At 39.1% G+C, this 16,831-nt stretch overlaps 2 protein-coding genes across 8 annotated transcripts in view; one reads left to right on the top strand and one right to left on the bottom strand.

The window, feature by feature from the left end:
* Positions 1-4,276, bottom strand: part of ARFIP1 (ARF interacting protein 1) — a 138,863-nt gene extending 134,587 nt beyond the window's left edge. For 3 of the 6 annotated variants that reach the window (XM_068542636.1, XM_068542642.1, XM_068542640.1), the window contains exon 1: positions 4,006-4,276. The gene's annotated coding sequence lies outside the window, so the exon portion shown is untranslated. Of the gene's footprint in view, positions 1-3,772; positions 3,922-4,005 lie in introns of those variants that run through there. The other 3 variants (XM_068542637.1, XM_068542641.1, XM_068542639.1) reach the window with 2 other exon arrangements.
* A 249-nt stretch (positions 4,277-4,525) lies between these two features.
* Positions 4,526-14,771, top strand: TIGD4 (tigger transposable element derived 4). 2 transcript variants are annotated; one of them, XM_068542634.1, is made up of 2 exons: positions 4,526-4,756; positions 12,691-14,771. In XM_068542634.1, the coding sequence occupies exon 2, from the start codon at positions 13,233-13,235 to the stop codon at positions 14,769-14,771; it is 1,539 nt and encodes a 512-aa protein (XP_068398735.1). In that variant the 5' UTR covers positions 4,526-4,756; positions 12,691-13,232. The 2 variants fall into 2 exon arrangements, with proteins under 2 accessions (XP_068398735.1, XP_068398736.1); XM_068542635.1 differs by lacking the exon at positions 4,526-4,756 and adding an exon at positions 12,307-12,374.
* The last annotated feature ends 2,060 nt before the right edge of the window (positions 14,772-16,831 follow it).

The following is a 16,831-nucleotide window of genomic DNA, read 5'->3' as shown; positions in this document are numbered from 1 at the left end:
AGCCTGCGCGCCTAGAGCCCATGCTCTGCAATAAGAGAAGCCACTGCAATGAGAAGCCCGCGCACCACAATGAAGCGTAGTCCCCATTCACTGAAACTAGAGAAAGTCCGTGCGCAGCAATGAAAGACCCAGTGCAGCCAAAAATAAAAAATAAAAAAAAAAAAAAGAATGGATTACAGATGTGCTGAAATATTGACACCGCCTCTCCCTGGCCCCCTCGGCCTACAGCGAGCCGGGGAGTCTGCCGTACAAATAATCATTTTTATGTGTACCATCCATGAGGCAGAAGTTTGGAAACTTTGCTCTAACACACTATCTCATGTCGGCAGACACTGGAGTTGGCCAAATGACTCCCTCCTCTCGATGATTTAGGTCTCACCACCAACTCTGTTATTCTTATGATCCTGCTTCAAAGACAGTGATGTCACAGTTCCCCAAAGGATCAAAAAGGATCAAGCCTGAACATCGAGGAGCTGCTAGTCAAATGCCATCATACATATACAAAAAAATGAAACAAAATAAAAACTCTCAGGTGACAATACGGCAAAGATGTTACCATATTTTCACAAAAGATTTGAGCAATTTCCAGCAACATCTGCCTAGAACCATCTTAAGACAAAAGTTTAGAGGTAATGGAAGAGAGGGAAATAAGGGATGGAGGGAAGATGAAAGAGAAAAGAAACAAAGAGAAAAAGAAAATGTAGACTTTTGTCTTGTAGAAAACAGCTGAGAATCCGTAAGAGCTAATCACTGGCTTCCATGACTGCCTAAAGCTAAACTAGAAACTAAAGAGAACAAGATTATTTTCAGGTTCCTTTGTTTTATAATCTTTTTCATACTTCCTAGAACTAATGCTGGTGTATATCTGACTTTTAGACTGTTATGGTCCCTACGTCATCATCATACATATTCTGTGGGACTACTCTTTCCAATCTGCACATATGTTGTTAGTTTTTCATCCACAGCCATATTATCTTGAATTCCCTATTAAATTTACTCCTTCCTCCATCCTGAATTTATTCCTTACCCCAACCCAAAGTTATCATTCTGGAATGTTTTTATACCTCCAGACTCTTACAATGCCAAGTCTATTACTTAAAACCTTTATTTTCACATTTTCCACTCCTCATATGTCATCATACATACATACAAACACACACACACACACCCGACAAACACATACACAGATTTATATCCGCCCTGTGGGAAAACTATCAAATAACACTCCATAGGCCTCCTCCAAATTCATTTCTTTTTGTCATACTTTTTGGTATGATATTCAACCAGGTGTTCAGCTACTGAAGATTAATAAAGGAAAACACCTTCTTTACTTAATGTCTGATAGAAAATCAGGTGAGATAACCCAACACATGCCAATAAAAGATGTAAAGAAAATATGGTAGAAGCAGCCTAGAGTAGTAGTTAAGAGCTCAGTCTGGATTCAGATAACCTAGGTTCAATCCTGGCTTGACCAGTGTAATTCTGAGCAGATTACTTTAGCTTCAGTTAATCATTTAGTTTCAATTTCTTCATCTACAAAAATGAAAAATTTAGCCACTTTATAAGGTTGCTGTGAGGATTAGATGAGATAATCATATAAAGCACTTAGCATAATGCCTGGCACACAGTAAGCAAACAAATGTTAATTGCTGTTATGGTGTCAGATATAATCAATCTTCTGACTTTGTCATTACCTTAGAAGGAAACTAATTTAGCATAATTGACTCTTTATAAACTTATGTTTTCTGCCCCCCAACGTGAGGATGCTAGACAGAGGGAAAATGATTTTGTGAGCAGGATACACTGGTTACTCCATATGGACTATGATGAGCTGTACAGGTCTCTTCAAGTTCTAACATTCTATGAAACAGGCGTCAAACATTTTAGAACGTCAACCCTTGATCAAGAAACACTTTACCATCAAATCAGTAAGTTCAAATATGCACTCTAAACTTACATTAAGTTCGGAAGGATACTAACTTAGTCACAAAAGAGAACGATCATTAAATTCCTAACATAGAGGTAATATGGAGGGAAAGGAGATGTCGAGATGAGCAGCAACATGCCAAAGGCTTACAGACCACACCACTGAAACATCATTTGCCCTTCTGAACAAAGCCGAAGCCCAAAGTAGATGCCTCAAGTGAAAAACAAGAAAATGAAAACAAAGTACACTAGAAATTTAAACTTTTACTCTGAACTGTACCCAGTAGGTTGGTGATATTAAGTATGTATTAAATAATAATAAATGTATCAATTTATAAATCCACTGGATCTCCACAACATTGGCCACAAATACTTATCCCTAAAAAGAAACCTCAAAACCACAAATCAGGAACTAAATAAACAGGCAGTCTTACTTCCTTCTCTAGGTCTAGGAAGAAATTTAGAAACACTGAAGTTTTGAAGTAGCTAGAGATTTCATCACTATAAAGCTGGAATCTCTGCATTCTACTCTCCTTGGTGCCCAAACTAGCTATGTACAGTTTGAAAAAGTAGTAGCTCCACAAAAAAAGTTTTCATTAACTTCAAGACACTGTCTAAGGAGTGGCTTTTAATCTACCTGGAGGTTATATATCTCCTTTGAGAATTTGATAAAAAGAATGGACATTCTCCCCAGAAAGGAGAAAATGCACTGAAAACAAAACTGTGCACTTAATTTCAGGGGTGGGGATAAGGAAGTCCCCTGAAAGTCACTGACCACTAGACCACAGTCCCCAAAGGCATGACCCAGGATTAAGGCAAACTAATTTATCAATTTGAAAAGGAATGAAAGTAACTGAGACTGAGATTTTAATCCAGAAAATAAAACAAGATTAGAAATATTTTGTTTTCTCAGCTAATGAGCGTTAGACGTGGTGGCTGGGAGAGGGTGTTGGTCATGTTGAGTGGGGAAAACAAAAAAACACAGGAATAACAAAAGAAAAGTGGAATTAAAACAGTACTGACATGTAGTCTGTTGCATTCACTCTGAGACAGCAGCAATAAAATGGCCAATTCCTGCAGCCTTAACAAGGAAGGATTTAAGGTAACCAATTTTGGTGCACATTCCCATGCCAGTGAAGTTAATTAAATGGCAAATGTGAACACACACCTGTCACACTTGCAGGTGAAAGCACAAGTTTAACCAAAGTCCTGCAAATCTTCCATTTTTTCCTTAAGAACCGACTTAGAGAAATTATATGCTTTAATCTAGGAGAAAAGGAAGGGAGGGGGCCAGAAATCCTCAAACGGGGTGGCTAAAGGATCTGCAGGAAGTGTAAACTACGAACCTTTTGAGATCAAACGGCTCAAGAGGGAGATGAGAATAAAACAAAGGAAGTAATAATAAAATAAAGTAAAAGGGAAAAGCGTCTAGAAACTGTTCTTAAAACAAAACAAAAACCTCTTTCCTTTTTCCTAGACACGTAAACAGTAGTAACTTGGCAAAGAGGAACGGACGAGACGACGACACAACTTCCTTCCCAAACTCCAGCATTCCTTGGACGTCCTCGCAAGCAGTCAGGCTTGGGACATTTCACAGGCAAGGCTCCTCCCTGCACCACTGCCCGAGGAACCTCTCGCCGGGACTATCGCTATCTCCCTTCCTCTCACTGCGGGAGAGGAGAAATAGGGGATGCAGGGAAAGAAGAAGAGCAATAAAGGCTGGACACCAAACCTGAAGGTGGCCCGCTCCGAGACTTAGTCGAGAAAGACCTGGATCCTGCAACCCCTTTCCCCACTCAATACATGCAAAACCGGGAGTGTGCCGCCCTGGGAGAGCCAGTCCTACCTCTTCACCCGGCTGTTTCGGGGGCACACTCAGGGGGACGGGAGGAACGAAGGGGCAGAAGAAACCCAAGGCCGAATGCCTGGGCAGAGAGAGATGGCACACACAGAGTAAGGACATAAGTGCCCTGTGGAAGTCCGGAACTGCGAGCCCCAGAGGCAACGTGTCCAGCCCCGCCAACCATCTCCGAGAAGCATTCTCCCGCCTCTTTCCCAGCCGGCCAGCTCCGCCCTCACCTGTCTGCAGGGAAGCCGGCAGCTCGCACGTCGAGGATTATCCCTGCCCCTACTCTCCGGAGTCGCCTCAGCCCTGGCAAGAAGTGAGAGGAAACGCGACCCGGGCCTTTTCCTTCTTCCTCTTCTCCCACGCACCTTGGCTCCTCGGGGGCGGGGAGCAACAGCAGCTGTCACAGCCTCACACTGACCAACCGCCGAGGACACTCAGATCGGCGGCAGCTCCACCAGGCCTACAGCTCCAACACCGAGACCAGCGGAGCCGGAAGTGAGGGGACCGGAAGTAGCGTTGTCCGTAGCCCTGGACGGCCTCTCTCTCCCTCAGTCTGGCCGGCCCAGCCACGTCTCGATGGTGCCAGCGCGCTTCCCCCGAGGCCCCCTCCGCCCCGCTCCAGGAGGCGGGCCCCGCCCCTCCCGCTGCGGCCCCTAGCAACCACATCCGGGACTCAGCCGGCGCCTTTGCCCGGGTAATTTTCTGGCTGCGGCTAGATCACTGGGGGGTGTGAGCGCGGGTCCAGATGCACCTGCCAGAGCTGGGAGCTTGCCGAAGGGCGCGCCGACCTGGTCTTGAGTGGTCGGAGGTCCAGGAGCCCTCGGCATCCTTTTCTCACCCACACACCCCAGCCTCACTTATTAGGCGTCCCCCCAACAGACGGTGAGCCGGTGGCGGGAGGGTGGAGGTGGACGTAGCTCACCGCCTCGCAATCACAGGAGAGCCAAGCTTCTTTCTCAGCTGCCAGAGAGCACGTAGAAGGTTATTCCAGCCCCGTGGGAGGTGGGAGGGTGGAGGGAATGCGGGGTTTAGGGAGCAGACGGGATGCGGGCGCCTCACTCTCCTTCCCCAGTGCCTGGAAAGCCACCCTCTGGCCACATCACTCACGCCCACCCGCTTCAGGAAGACCAGACCCCCTCGCCCGGCATCCCTGAGTTCTTATGATTTGCTCTATCTTTGTGATCACCTTCTGCTCTGCTCGCTCGCAGACAGTGGATCCATGATACTGTTCTTTCCTGCTCCTGTTTATCCAGAGAACTGATTTCTGCTTTCTTTGCTCGCCCCGTTACTTAAGTAGATCACTGCCCTGTCTACAGAAGCCGCCGAACAGTCCTTCTCTCAGATCCCTTTGTAGTTTCCTAAGTGGAGGCCCCAATCTGTACTTCGGATATTCTCCCTGCCCCCAGCACCGTATGGCTCTGCAGTGGTGCTAGACAAACCTGAAGCTCAGTTACATACAGTATATACCGGTGATGCAGCCGAGCGCATCTCCCTTCAAGGTTCCGGACTCCGCTTTTACTTTGACAGCCTTGGGTGCTCATTTTCACCACCATTTCACTTGCAGGAATGCCAAAGGTAAAAGTGCACTCCGTGGGACCTACCCCTCTTTAGACCATAATTCTCACCTGCCTTGTCACATTAGTTGACAAGACATTTTTAATGACTAAGTGCCCGAAGGCAGAACTCTGCTTCTCCAAATTTGTAGGGAGTTTCAGCGTAGTGAACGGTACATCCCTGTACAGATAATCTTTCCCATATATGTGAAGAGTAGATACCCGTGACACCACTAATATTTCAAAAGTAAATAACAATATTTATTGTCTGAAATCTCCAGGACACCTTCTCTGACAAAAACTGTAATGAAATCCCAAAACATAAATCTGTGGTTAAAGGGCCCTTATCTTAAATGGGTGAATATATATGCCGATTCATTTAACTTCAGTTCTACAGTTTACTGTGGATTTTCCTGTTCAAAGCCATCCTGTTAGTCTTCTCAATTAAAAGAAAAGGTTTCCAATCTAGAATAATTACTGCTCTTATTATATAGGAACAGAATGGAACTTAGTAGCCCAGTACAAGGGTTAGAGTTTCAGAAGGGTGATTAGGAAGAGTTGCGTGGCAGTGCTCAGTGGTGCTTGAAAGATGTGTATGTAACTGTTTGAGCTGGCTGGTGCTGTAAGTGTTCCTGCTAGCTGTCTCTTGAGTTTCGGGACACTTAACTAAAGTTGTCTATTAGACCGTTAGGCCCAGAGGTATTTCTGATATTAGAAAGGTGGACACTTGCTTTCGTTATTTGTCCTTAGCTGGATAGTTTTCTTCTCAGCTGCTGGTTTTGATAGAGATTCTGATAGAGTTGGAACTGCTTGGAACTAATGCTAACTTCTGCTTGGTGAAGGTGCTGTGAATCACTTTAGGTACTCTTTGGTCCAGTGCGATTCTGGTATTGTGCATGATTAGTCCTTATACATAGTGTTATGCTGTGCAAGGCTATACACAGGATTACTCTTCCTATGACTTCTGCCACCCCAAGGAAAATTAGAAGGTAGGAAAGCTCGAAGGATACACTGGAAACTACTTCAGCTGGCAATGGAAAACAGTGAAAGTCTATGCACTTTCTCTGAGAAAAAGGAAGTAGTAGCCATTATTCTTGGGTTTGGGGAAAATTTTTCATACTAACTCAAAGACTATTTTAAACCTAACCTTGCTCAGATGGAGACCTTTTTTTTTGTCTCTCTATCTCTCTATCTCTATCTCCCCCTCTCCCTACAGCTTGGGGAATTCTGCCTGGCCATTCTCCTTAGGAAGAATAGAAGATTACTACTTTTCTTTTAATTGGCATTGTGTTTGGAGAAGTAAGACAAAAAGGGAATAGCTGCCTGTCACATATGCTTATGACATGGGGCTTATCTACTCATTTACCTTTGCACTGCTATTGGCTATTATTCAGCTTTAGAAAAATCAGGTACCATTTATTCACTTGGCTTGTGGGGAATTGTGGCAGCCTATCTTTTATTTGTTGACCGGGAAGGAAAGGAGGCAGTGGGTTAAAGGATATTGTTATTTTTCCTTTCTGAGTGAATTAAATATGCATGCAACCTTTTCTCTTTGCTTTAGATGTTGAATCTGTATTCTGCTTATCAATATTATTTCCTTGGAAGAAGAAGGTGCTATTTTTCTTTTCTAGGGGAATTCTGGTAGTGTCACAGTAATTTTATCACTGTTTATTGACAGCTTCCTTTTCATGAAGAGATATTTAGTTATTGATTGCACAGTGTAATTCTCTGGAAATAAACCCTTTATTAGAGGGTACTGATTAATGGAACATTTAAACAAGCCCATGAATAGTAGAATGAGTAGAACATAAGAGTAGAAATTGTTTTAACTAAAAGAAAAAAAACCTATTCATAATTCCATTTTCTAGAGTTAACATTCAACATTTTGGTCAGTATCTTTTTTTTCTGTGAATATTTTTTTCTTCATTTATTTAACAGATCGTTATTAAGAACCTACTGTTTCCTGGGCACTAAGCACTGTAGGAATAGCCATGAGCCTTTGCCCTCATGTAACTTTCAGTGTATGTTGTATTTGTTGGCATACAGTTTTGTATTTTGCTTTTTCCACTTAATATATGGAATTTCCATCATATCATTAAATATTCTCCTTCAGTGACTCAATAGTATTTTAGCATATAGATATTCCTTAATTTATTTATCTAATCCTTTTTGTTACACATTTGGATTATTTTTAGTTTTGTCTATAATTATAAAACAACAATATGAGGAACAGTCTTGTGTGGTTGAATTCTTAGATGACTTCCAATGACGTTCACCTTGTATAATTCCCTCCTCTGTGAACATGATAGGATATCATTCCTATGATTATATTACATACAAAAGGAATTTTGCAGATGTAATTGAGGTTACTAATCAGTTGACTTTGAGTTACTCAAAATGAAGATAATCTGGGTGGTCCTAAACTGACTACGTGAGCCTTATATTTTATTTTATTTTATTGAAGTATAGTTGATTTACAATATTATATTAGTTTCATATGTACAACATAGTGATTCAATATTTCTATAGATTATACTCCATTTAAAGTTATTACAAAATAATAGCTACATTTCCCTGTGCTGTACAATATATCCTTGTTGATTATTTATTTTATACATAGTAGTTTATATCTCTTAATCCCAAACCCCTATCTTGCCCCACCTCCTTTCCCTCTTCTCAGTGGTAGTCACTAGTTTGTTCTCTATATCTGTGAGTCTGTTTCTGTTTTGTTATATACATTCCTTTGTTTTATTTTTTGGATTCCACATAAAAGTGATATCATAGATTATTTGTCTTTCTCTGTCTGACTTATTTCACAAAGCATAATACCCTCTAGGTCCATCCACATTATTGCAAATGGCAGAATTTCATTCTTTTTTAGGGCTGAGTAATATTCCACTGTATATTTATACCACATCTTTATCCATTCACCTGTTGATGGACACTTAGGTTGCTTCCATATCCTGGCTATTGTAAATAATGCTGCTATCAACATTGGGGTGTGTGTATCTTTTCATATGAATGTTTTTGTTTTCTTCAGATATATATCCAGCACTGGAACTGCTGGGTCATATGATAGCTCTATTTCTAGTTTTCTGAGGAACCTCAATACTGTTTTCCACATTGGTTGCACCAATTTACATTCCCACCAACAGTGTACAAAGGTTCCCTTTTCTCCACATCCTCGCCAACATTTTTTTATTATTTTTGATGATAGCCATTCTGACAGGTGTGATGTGATATCTCATTGTGGTTTTAATTTGCATTTCCCTGAGTATTAGTGATGTTGAGCACCTTTTCATGTGCCTGTTGGCCATCTGCGTATCTTCTTTGGAAAAATGTCTAATCAGGTCTTCTGCCTATTTCTAATTGGGTTGTTTGTTTTTTGATATTGAGTTAATGGGCTGTTTATATATTTTGGATATTAACCCCTTCTCGGTCACATCATTTGCAAATATTTCCTCCCATTCAGTAAGTTGTCTTTTCATTCCGTGTATGGTTTCCTTTGCTGTCCAAAAGCTTTTAAGTTTAATTAGGTTACATGAAACTTTTAAATAAAGAGGGCCACAGGCAAGTACCTGAGGGAGGCTTCCAAGAGCTGAGAGCAGTCTGCTCACAGCCAACAAAAAGCCCAGGGACCTCAGCCCTACAACCACAGAAGCTGAATTCTGCAAATAACCTGAATGAACTTGGAAACAGATTCTCCTCCAGCCTCTAGATAAGAGCCCAGCCTGACTGACATCTTGATTTCTTCCCTGTAAGACCCAAAGCAGAGGACTTAGTTAAGCCCACCTGGACTTCTGGCTACAGGCTGTAAGATAATAAATGGGTGTTGTTTTAAGCCACTAAATGTGTGTTAATTTGTTACACAGCAATAGAAAATGAATATATTCGTAAGCTAGATTATTTTTACATCTACAATTTTTTTGGGAGGGGATAAAATTCTCGGTATGGACTTGCTGGATAAAACTTATGCACATTTTTAAGGTTTTTTTAAAAAAAATTATTTATTTTAATTTATTTATTTTTGGCTGCATTGGGTCTTCGTTGCTGCGCGTGGGCTTTCTCTAGTTGTGGCGAGCAGGGGCTACTCTCCGTATCAGTGCATGGGCTTCTCGTTGCAGTGGCTTCTCTTGTGGTGGAGCACGGGCTCTAGGTGTGCAGACTTCAGTAGTTGTGGCTCACAGGCTCTAGAGTGCAGGCTCAGAAGTTGTGGCGCACGGGCTTAGTTGCTCCGCAGAATGTGGGATCTTCCCGGACCAGGGCTCGAACCCGTGTCCCCTGCATTGGCAGGCAGATTCTTAACCACTGCGCCCCCAGGGAAGCCCCTTTTTTAAGGTTTTTGTACTGTATTGCTAATTTGCCCTCCATAAGCTTTGTACCAATTTATTTAACATAGGCTCCTAGCAACCTATGTTACTGCATCCTGGCAAACACTAGATACTGCTGTTCTGGTAAATAAAAACAAAAACAAAAAGGTATCTCCTGTTTTGAAGGAAGATTTACATTTCTCTTATTACCAGTAGAACTGACCATTGTTTTCTTTATTTGGAATTCAGTTGGTAAGTCTTTTTTAGTGAATTGCCTGTTCTTAGTCGTTAGTTAGCTTTACTGTTGACATAGAGAAGGTAGTTCCTAACGTGTAGTACAGCATTTCTCTTGTAATATTTTCAAGGGGTAGAATGATTAATTGAGAGAATGATTAATTAATTGAGAGAATGAATATTCTAAGAAATATTAGCTGCTGCTATCACTCCCTGCAAAAAAATATCCCAGCCATTTGTACTGTGGGAGAATGGAAGATGTCAGCTTCATTGATTAGGCAGTATTGGTGCCTTATTCTTTGCTAGGGAAAAAGTTTAGCATGTCTGGTTTGTCATTAGAAGTGTGGTTGTTTCAGGAATAAAGATATATTGCGTCTTACCTTGGAAAATTGTAGCTTTGACTACTGTTCAAGAAGGAAATATATACTGTTAACTTCAGAAAAAAACTATCTTCCTAAATAAACATATCACTATTTTCAGTTTGATCAAGATAATCAGTGATCTCTGATTGTGTATATTACATTGCTTTATTTGGGATGGGGTAAGGGAGAAAATTCAAGTCACTTTTCTGTAATCCTTGTTATTTGAGATGATAGGGTTTATTTCTGACAAATGAAATAAGGCAGAAGGGAAAAAGGAAGGAAAGAAGAGAAGAGGAAGAAAGGAAAGAACAGAAAGAAGAAAGAGATTCCCTCTTTCTTTTGGAGAGTAGTTTTGCTTGATTTTTCTTAAGAAATTGGTTCTTGCTACCTAAATTTCTGAAGATTGGTTATCTTCCTAATGAGAGCAAGATATTTTTAATTTTTTATTTTGAAATAATGGTAGATTTATAGGAAATTGCACAAAAGTATACAGGGAGGTCCCATATATGAGTAAGATTTTTTTTTTTTTTAGTTGAATGGTCAAATCTTATTTACTTAGAAAGGTCAGACCACCCTAACAGTTGGATATGGAATGTGGTTGCTATTTGTGTCCCCAGAATTCATAATGGCTATTCTCCTATGGAGGCCTGATATTGCCTTTTGGGGTGGGGATAGGTTTGGATAGGCATTGGAAATGCTGAGTTGGCTTGGTGCTGGGGGCATAGAATGTGCCCCTGTTAGAGGAGCCACACCATGTAATTCAAGGACACTGTAATATAGTGAAAAGAATGTAGACTTGACATTAGAAAGCCTGGATTCTGGACTGCATTCACCCACATGTATGAGCTGTATGAGCTTTGAAATCCACTTTTACCTCCGTCCCGCGTTGTTTGGAATACAGGAAGTAAAGCAGTTTAGAAACTAACACTCTAGGCTCTCATAATTATTTTTAAGACCTTTTTTTTGCAATAACAGCAACAACAAAAACTCCTTTACTGGTTATATTTCCTATAATAAAAATTACTTCTTTGATTTTGATGACAAAGGCAGAGGAATTTTAACAAAGTTTTGTGCAAAAAAAAAATGCATGTGTCATCTTGAAACCTCGGAGGACAGAGAAAATTAGAGGAATGGAGTGCCCACACTCTCACATGGAAGTAACACGGGTTCATCAAATTAGCTTATTTCCTTGGCCTGCAGGAGGCCCAAAGCCTGTGGTTTCCGGTAGGGGAGATGCTACCTGGGAAGGTAGAGGCGAGCCCACCTGGGGCCCTGTGACTGTTCTCACAGTACTAGTTGGCTTAAGAAGAGCTCTGCTTTCAGTATATGTCTTAAGTGGGATTCTTGCTTCTGTTTGAAGTACGATTTCATTAAATCTCTGAATTTTATAGATTGACACAGCTGAAAGGAACATTAGAGAGAAGACAATGATGATGAGATCATCAAACATTTATTGAACACTCTGTAAGGTGCAAAATACTGTGCTAAGTGCTTTACACCGTCTCACTGAATGTGCAATTACCCCACGAGGTACGTGCTGTAGTTACCCTTATTTTACAAATAAGGGTGCCAAGGCTTCAGCTGGTTAAATAAATGACCCAGGATCACATTAAGTACTAAATGGCAGAGTCACTTGTCAATTCGGGTGTGTCTGGCACCAAAGCCCATCTCCTTACACTATGATAAGCCCTTTATTTTACAGAAAAAGAAGTGGAAGTCCTGCGAGGTTAAGACCATGGTCACTCTCCTTCTAACTTTTCATCTAGGTCTTTTTCTGCATTATATCTTCTCAGTAATTTATTTATTCCTATGCATTTTGTCAAGTATTTTTGGCCTTTATGCATCCAGCTAATGTGTCAAATTGATAAAGAGTTACTAGATTTTTAAGCATTTAGATAGAATAAGATTTCGATTTTTAAAATTTGTAATGGAATCCCTTGATTTGATTTTTAGTGAAGCATTTTGTACCAGACTCCTATAAAAGAGGCACTGTCTCCCATGTGCTATTAAAAGTTGGACCTTGTGACCACTGTCTGACTGTGTTTTTCTTTTAGAGAAGTCAGAGGGGACAGTTTGTGACTTCATGGAAAAAATAGCCACCAAAGATCTATCCAGCATCATTTTTAGTTCTTTAATTTTGGTAAGCTCATATTTTCAAAACAGATTAAATTTGTCTGATTTATTTCAGAAGTATATATTACAAAGCATTCAAAGGCAAGTGAGAATTCAAAGGCTCAGAGCAGAGCTAGAGAGCTTTTCACAGAGGCACTATTTAGGAGGTAAGCATTTCTCCTGGAAGCTTTAGTTATTGTATTTTTAGAAATATGTTCCCATTCTTTTCATTATTATTAAAAGCATAACTAATTAGTATAAATATTTTTTTGATATTCAGTTGACATATCATGGTTAAAATTGTTGTGTTTTTTTGTTTTGTTTTGTTTTTTTAATATTTCAAGAGATAGAGGATATCGTCAAGTCCTAGAAGGGTTCTGCCATTTTCTTCTCCATCCTAAAGAGACTTGGAAATTAATCAGTAACATTTTGCATGAAATTACTGGATGCTTTTCGTCTTATCTCTGAGGCCTTCTGTGGAGAATTAAGAGGAGGTTGAATGCACGCATGGATAAAATGGATCATCTTAAAGGATTGAAGTTCCAAAAATACATCAGCAGGAGTGGACAGGTTTGACATAATGAGATTTCTATTTTAGCTTGACTTCCGGAACTCCGAATAAACTATAAACTGAGCTACACAAGGTCCTGGGGAGGAAGTTTCTCTTCTAAAATATTCTAGCTGCAGATAACATTTTTCTTATTCAGATCCTTTGAAGAAATTATTTACTCATCCATTTTCTGAGGAATACGACTATTAGACACTTACCAACTTTTAATATGTGAAGTGGAATAGAAAGCAGCAACTTGTATCATACTGGAAAATAAATTTTCATCAAGAAACAGACCCAGAAAGAGAAGACATCTCTACATAAGCACAGGGTGAGATGGCAGAGGCTCCTGTGGATGCCTCAACTCTGCCCGTAACTGTGAAGAAAAAGAAAAGTCTATCCATTGAAGAAAAGATCGACATCATAAATGCAGTTGAAAGTGGTAAGAAAAAAGCAGAGATTGCAGCTGAATATGGAATAAAGAAAAATTCATTGTCTTCTATTATGAAGAATAAAGACAAGGTTCTAGAAGCCTTTGAATCTCTGAGATTTGATCCAAAGAGAAAAAGACTGAGAACTGCTTTTTACACAGATCTGGAAGAGGCACTAATGAGGTGGTATCGAATCGCCCAGTGTCTGAATGTACCAGTTAATGGTCCAATGTTGCGTCTAAAAGCTAATGATTTTGCCCAGAAACTGGGACATAATGATTTTAAGTGCAGCAATGGTTGGCTGGATCGCTTTAAATCCAGGTATGGTTTAGTATTCAGAGCTCAACCTGTAGAAGCTACAGGTGTATCAGTAGACCCCTCAGATGTCTGGCACCAAAACATACTTCCTTATTATTTAAATGATTATCATCCTAAAAATGTTTTTAATGTAAAAGAGACTGGGCTGCTTTATCGAATGTTGCCTACAAATACATTTGCATTTAAAGGAGAAACATGCTCAATTGGCAAGTTATGCAAAGACAGAATAACTCTGGTGGTTGGGACAAACATGGACGGCTCAGAGAAACTTCCTTTGCTTATCATCGGAAAGAACAGAAATCCACATTGTTTCAAAGGCGTAAAATCATTGCCTGTATATTATGAAGCTAACAAAATGGCACGGATGACCTCAGTTGTATTTGAACAATGGATGCGGAAGCTTGATGAGAAATTTCAAGCCCAGCAAAGAAGAGTGGTGATTTTTGTTGAATCATTTCCTGCACATCCAGAGGTAAAAAACCTAAAATCCATTGAGTTAGCATTCTTTCCATCATGTTTATCTTCCAAACTTATAGCTATGAAACAAGGTGTTATTAAAAGCCTTAAAATCAAATATCGACATTGTCTCATTAAGAAATTTTTAAGCTCTGTTGAAGGCAGCAAAGAATTTATGTTTTCCCTGCTAGATGCAGTTGATACATTGCATCTCTGTTGGAGGGCTGTCACCCCAGAGACTATTGTTAAGAGCTATGAAGAGGCAGGATTCAAATCTCAAAAGGGAGAAAGTGACAAGACAAATGCAGAGATGGACACTGGTCTTGATTTGGTTGCCCATGCCCAGGCGGCAGGAGTGGAATTTCCTGAAGGCTTATCCATAGAAGAGTATGCTGCCCTGGATGATGATTTGGAGACATGTGAAGCAGCACCAGGTGGTGATGCTGTGTGGACCAAAGAAAGTAAATCAGATGAAACTGGATTTTATACTTCTGACGAAGAGGATGATGGTGGATCTCTGGGAACCGAACTCCCTTTACCATCAAAAAATGTGGCAATAACCGCTTTAGATACTCTGAAAAGTTTTCTTAGAAGTCAAGATATGAATGATGAGCTTCACAATTCTTTAGCAGACCTTGAAATTTTTATTAACTCTTTATCATCTAAGTAGTTATTTATTGTACAATATCTGAAGATAATAGCTTTTTGTAATACATTTTACTATTTAAGGTATGTAAAGGGAAAATACTACTTAAACCTAAAAAATGAAAAACCAGTAATCTGGTTTAATTGCAAATGTCTTTAGTCTGAAGAGCCAAGTCCCCTAGGTAGATTAAATAATGAGTAAGTAAATAAAAAATACGAATTTCAATTTAGTAAGGTTTTGGGGAGCAGAAAATGAATTTCAGAGGCCTTGTACTTGAAACATATGGCATATATGTCAAAAATAAAAAGAACTCTCCAGCTGTTTGATTCATACAGGTTGAATTGGTGATTGCTATTTTCTGTTTTTTCTTAAGTTCAGATCATGTTCTAGGATATTTTAATTTATCTACCTCATCTAAGAAACAAAATATCTATCTATTGGTTAGATATTTAGTTTCATAAACATATATATTCTAACTAAAGTATCGAGTGTTAATTTTAAATTATTTTTCTCATAACTAGCTAATCGTCCCAATAAAAACTATGAAAAATTACTGAAAATAAAATCTGACCCAATTATATACCTATATGATTAAAAATGTGTCTAACTTTCAAGTTATTTCTATATAAGATCAAATAAAAAACTATGACCTTATCAGATTTTTTTTAATCATCTATAACCAGAAGGTGATATGGGTTCTTCCTAAATATTTGTATGTATATGTGTGTGTTTAATAGAAAGGTACATTATTGAAACATGTATTAAACTCTTACGATATTTATACTTTAATAAGATTACTCTTAAAAAGTAAATATGAATATACATATGCAGTTACTAAAAAAGAAAATGTCTTATGTAGTTCTTAGATAGTTTTCCGATTTTAAGAGCTGAAACTTTTCATCTGTAATGTTGAATTTTTTTGATTTTACTGAATTTTATTTTCAGGAAAAACTGATTGTTCTTTCAGCATATTTTGATTTTTTTTTTTTTCAAATCCAGTGGGTAACTTTTTGGATTAACTTTCTGTTTGGGGAAGTTTTGTTTTCAGGATGTTTTAAAATGTTGTATGAAATTATTTATGTTCCATCCATAAAATAGTCTTTAACCAATAGAAAAATATAACAATGTGTCAGACTTTTCTGTTGTTAAATTTTATTTTATTTTTTTAAATTTTTATTTATTTATTTATTTATTTATGGCTGTGTTGGGTCTTCGTTTCTGTGCGAGGGTTTTCTCCAGTTGCGGCAAGTGGGGGCCACTCTTCATCGCGTTGCGCGGGCCTCTCATCATCGCGGCCTCTCTTGCTGCGGAGCACAGGCTCCAGACGCGCAGGCTCAGCAATTGTGGCTCACGGGTCTAGTTGCTCCGCGGCATGTGGGATCTTCCCAGACCAGGGCTCGAACCTGTGTCCCCTGCATTGGCAGGCAGATTCTCAACCACTGTGCCACCAGGGAAGCCGCTAAATTTTAAATACTATGTTTATTTAACTTATTACATCTAATTTACTGTTCCCTTTGAAAAGTATTTTGAAAAAGTATAAAACATTATACAGATGATTTTTATTCTGAATTATCATTAATCTGCCAACACAAGACACATTTGGAAGGAAATATTTATAGAAAGTATTTTTATTTTCCACTGTTGATTTACTTTGCTTTTGAGATTTAGTAACAGTAAGCCTTAAAAATATATTAATATTAAGAAATTTTCTTTTAGAGTGAAATACGGATTATTTAAATTTAATTAAAAGCATTTTTATTAATGATCTTATTTAAAATTTTAAAGTGGTGGAATCATGGACCTAAATCATGGACGTTGATCTCTCTTAAGAGCCCCACCTGTAACTAAAGTACTTGGTGTATACTGAGCCCTCAATAAATTTTTTCTCTTTCTTTCTCCACTTCATACCATTTTGATATCAAATATTTTATTTAATCATTCCAGATATTTTATGACATAAGAATTATTATCTGCATTTTTACAGATGAGGATATTAAAACCTGGAAAGATGACTTGGTTAAAATCTCAGGACCAAAACTAAAATGCAGTAGTTCCCCGTCACCTCGTCCTGTGTTCCTCTAACT

Source organism: Eschrichtius robustus, chromosome 4 (assembly GCF_028021215.1).
Source record: "Eschrichtius robustus isolate mEscRob2 chromosome 4, mEscRob2.pri, whole genome shotgun sequence".
Taxonomy (NCBI): Eukaryota; Metazoa; Chordata; class Mammalia; order Artiodactyla; family Eschrichtiidae; genus Eschrichtius; species Eschrichtius robustus.
Note: the sequence above shows the minus strand (reverse complement) of the source record. Positions and strands in the feature narration are given on the sequence as shown.

What these genes read in the sequence shown, in the direction of transcription:
- TIGD4 (XM_068542634.1), top strand. Translation starts at nt 13,233, where the DNA reads ATGGCAGAGGCTCCTGTGGATGCCTCAACTCTGCCCGTAACTGTGAAG.